At 37.8% G+C, this 4,252-nt stretch overlaps 1 protein-coding gene across 1 annotated transcript; it reads left to right on the top strand.

Annotated features, from left to right (window-relative positions):
- Positions 1–938: 938 nt before the first annotated feature.
- LOC132065999 (putative F-box/LRR-repeat protein 9) lies at positions 939–3,451 on the top strand. Its single transcript, XM_059459409.1, is given in 4 exon segments — positions 939–1,190; positions 1,193–1,278; positions 2,864–3,231; positions 3,234–3,451. Coding segments are annotated over 4 exon segments (924 nt in total).
- Positions 3,452–4,252: the final 801 nt, after the last annotated feature.

The following is a 4,252-nucleotide window of genomic DNA, read 5'->3' as shown; positions in this document are numbered from 1 at the left end:
TTCACACTTTATTCCCTGTGGGATTTGACCCCAACCTAGTTGGGTTACTATATTTGACACCGACCGCCTTATGCCATAATTTAGGTTTAATTTGAGCATATCAGCCACAGTTATATTTACAGTTTTGTGTGATTCTTCATTCAGAAAAGGGAGTACTTCAGACTCTTACTTTCCTGTTTAGTTCAGTTTCAGTTTTAGTTTCAGTACTTATATTCTTTCTTTCAGTTGCTTTACATACTAGTACAATTCAAATGTGTTGATGTAGCTTTTATTGCTTGGGGGCCTGCATTTCGCGATGCAGGCAATGACATACAGGTTGACGATCCAGCTAGCTAGGACCCACTCGTATCAGCTATTGGTGTGCCCGGTTCCTCGGGTGTTATCTAGCCGGTCTTCCCGACGGTTAGGCTACCGTCGTCTTTAGAGGCTTCATAGATATAGTCTAGTTAGTCAGATATTAGCAAACTTTTATGTTTTAGCCTTATTGGCTATTTATTCAGATGTTCAGACTTAAACCAGTATTTCCGCATATATATATATATATATATATATATTCAGATGTTCAGACTTAAACCAGTATTTCCGCATGTTTTGATATTCAGCCAGACTTTTTAGTAGATCAACATATGTTAGTTTATTCTTTATGATTGCATGTTTTGATATCACGTGTTGATTCAGCCAGCCTATGGGTTTTCTCGGTCACATGCAGTTAGGCACCGAGCGTCGTGTTACGCCCAGGCCATAGTTCGGGGCGTGACATTCTTGATGTCCAAACGTCTCTAAAACACAGGAAATATTTTCGTGTGGCTTTGTATTTGGAGAACTTCTTTTGCACTTGCACTTCTTCCTAGTTCGGCAGCCTCTTTCCCTGTCGAGAAAAATATTAAAACCCTAAAAAGCTTGAGAAGAAAAGAAACATGCCTAAAGAATAGGAAAACATGGAAGCGTCATCTTTATCCACAGTTACACCACAACCGTTATCGCCACCGTGGGTAGAGCTTCCGTTGGAAATCACGATGGACATTCTGCAGCGGCTGGGAAAGATAGAGATACTGAATTGTGCACAAAGAGTTTGTACTGCCTGGTGGAAGGTGTGCCATGACCCCGCTATGTGGCGTGTTGTTGACTTGAAATATGACGACGGTGATAATTTAAAAATGCCTAGGGTGTTGGACAACATATGTCGGATTGCGCGATGGATCGTAGCCAAGGCCAGTTACTTAAAGTCAGCATAGAGTATTTTGGTAACGAGGACAAGCTCAACTATATTGCTGAGAGGTACTCTGTTTTAATTTTTCTTTTCTCCAGGATGAATCCCGGTAGAGTTGTATATTATTATTAAAGACAATAAATGGGGTGACTAGACCTTACCCCTAATATACAAAAACAGATTGCAAGCAATGCTAGCAACAAAGAGAATATTAATTACAATAGTCACATTCTCTGAGACAAAATTGACCTATACATCTAACTAACAAAAAAGTTGGCTTTGTCATATCTTAATCTAACACTGGGCAACTGTCTCTTATCCAACATGTAAGGTCCAGCAGCCCCTCTACGCAACTGATTTGCATCATGAATAATGAGAGGAACATCCAGAGTTACCAAGCTTTGCAAGATAATCGGCAACTCTGTTAGTTTCCCCATAGCAATGATTGATAACCACTTCTTTAGATTCTATCAGTGCCAAGGTATCTTCAATAATATTTTTTAGCTTGAGGTTGTTGGCATTCTCTTTTATTAACATATTTGTAACTAGCATAGAGTCCATTTCCAGAATGCATTGTCCTGAGAGGTACTCTTTTTCTATTAATATATGGTCAAAATGTGATTGTCTTCTCACCTTTGGGCTATTAATAATATGCTCAATTGCTTACTTGCATACACCACCCTTTGGCATATTACTTCTCGAAACCTTTTGTTGAAAGGAATGGTGAGGTTTGCATTCATAATGTCATTTCTCGATTCTCTAGGAATCAAATATATATATTTAAAACTATGCAAAACTACTTTAGATCAGAAAATTTTAATACGTAGTAAACAAAAATACTTAAAAACTATGCAAAGCTACTATAGATCAGAAAATTTTAATACATAGTAAACAAAAATACTTAAAGACTGTTACATAGGACGGACTTTAGAGAATGGATGGGAGGATCAGGAGCACCAGGGTTTTAACTTTAGAGGTTGGGACGTGACAGTTTAGAGATTTGCATGTTTGTAGAAATTGTAGAGAACCTCTAGCATTGAAGAACGTTGACCCGAACTTGGGATTGAGGTGCAATTGTTGTTTTTCTTGTAGTTAGACATTAATATTTAGAAGTTCTACATGAAGTAGTATGATAAATCTTCATCGTGAAAAGTGATTTAAAATGTTTGAACTCTCAAGTGGTATTAGTGCCAAACAAATTGTGATAGAGTGGGCGATTTATATTTCTCTTTATCTTTGTATATTTTCGCTTCTCTATGACATAAAATGGTTAGCATTTGGTAGAAATTTGCTAATCCTTTTAGTTTTGGGGATTAATAATATGCTCGATTGTGTATGGTAAAAGTGAACTAACAGGATGCGACACCAAAAAGGCATAAAGACACCCGGCATATGATTCGTTCCGCTATTCTTTGATTATTGTCGTATAATAATATCTTTATTTTTTCTACCTTAATTCTGAAATCTTGGCCAATGTTATAGTAATGGTTTAACAACGCCAATGTTATACTAATGGTTTTAACAACATACTTCCTTAAAGGTGGTATGGATGTCCTTTTCCTTGTGGTGTTCTTGTAATTGCTCATTCCTTTTTGTTGCCACCCCTGAAATAGGAGTTCTCTTAAGGTAATCATTTGTTACCCTTTCTAACAGGTCCAGCCAGCTCAGACATCTCCGACTTGTCAAGTTTCCCGAATACTTTCTTAAAGGTATGGCTGCAGCTGCTAAGAACTGCCCATTGTTGGAGGAGTTACACATTTACTTCACCTTAATTAGTAAAGATGATATAGAAATTATTGGTCATTCTTGCCCTCTGCTCAAGTCATTTATATTGCACCCCGATCCATTTGGTTTACTGAGATATCTACCATCACAAGATAATGATAAAGCTTTAGCTATTGTCAGAAGTATGCAATTCATGCCTGAATTGCGGCACCTTGCTCTCATTGATAATAACTTGACAAATGAAGGAGTGCAAGCCATTCTTGATGGCAGTCCGCACCTTCAATCGCTTGACTTGCGGGCTGCCGTTATATCGATCTTGAAGGGGATTTAGGAAGAAGATGTAGACAACAGATTCTATATTATGAGATTTTGCATTACCTTTTTGCTGACGATGAATGCAGATCTTTGTTCTCCAATAATGCTAATGATGACTACGATGACGTCTTCGGCTTCTGGGACGACTATCATGATCAGTATATATATTATGTTGATGATTGCTATTATGATTCTGATTAGGAGTGTTGACTATGATGGCTTCACTAACCCATGTAGCAGCGAGTATGTCGATGATGCTAGTATCTATCTTTTATTATTGTCATGTTCAAAATGTAATTTGCTGACGGAGGAACCCAAATTTTCAGTGCAAGCTGATGAGTTATGACATCTCATAGTTTTGATGATTTGATAAACATGCCAAGGACCAGGTCCTTGATCAAGTCCCACGACCTTTGTACTTTACAACGACTATAAGGCTGTGACAACTCATTCCGGCGACGGTACCATGCCATACACGGTGCATGTGCGCTAAAAGAAAAAGACCGATTAATAGCGTCTACTATCAGTCTGCATGCCACCTCCATGACCATACATGCTCTGCATTTTGAGTTCCTATTTAAACAACATGTTGGCATTGTTTAACTCATCATTTGAAAACCTAGATCTAGATCTATAAAAGTGCAGCCGCCACAGTTCTCTTGGTGCATTCAAGAACAAAGCTAAGACAAGTTCAAGGACCAGATCTCAAAAATAGAAGATGTTTTGAGTCCTAGAGTTGTCTAGTCTTTGTCTTTGTGATCTCTACATTGTAAAGCTACAATTCTTCAAGAAGGGTTTTGTAGGTATTTTGTTTTTATCAAGCTTTTGTTATAAACACTTGGCTAGAGTTAGTCATAGTGGCGTTAAGGTTCAGCTAGAGTTAGTTGAATCAGTTTGGTGCTTGACTAGAGTTATTCAAGAGTGTGCTTACAATAGAGTTATTGTAAGGGGAGGAATTAGTAGTCTAAGTCTGGGGTTTCAAAAACTTATAATCGAACATTG

Source organism: Lycium ferocissimum, chromosome 1 (assembly GCF_029784015.1).
Source record: "Lycium ferocissimum isolate CSIRO_LF1 chromosome 1, AGI_CSIRO_Lferr_CH_V1, whole genome shotgun sequence".
In the NCBI taxonomy this organism is placed as follows: Eukaryota; Viridiplantae; Streptophyta; class Magnoliopsida; order Solanales; family Solanaceae; genus Lycium; species Lycium ferocissimum.
This window is presented reverse-complemented; position numbering and strand designations above follow the sequence as displayed.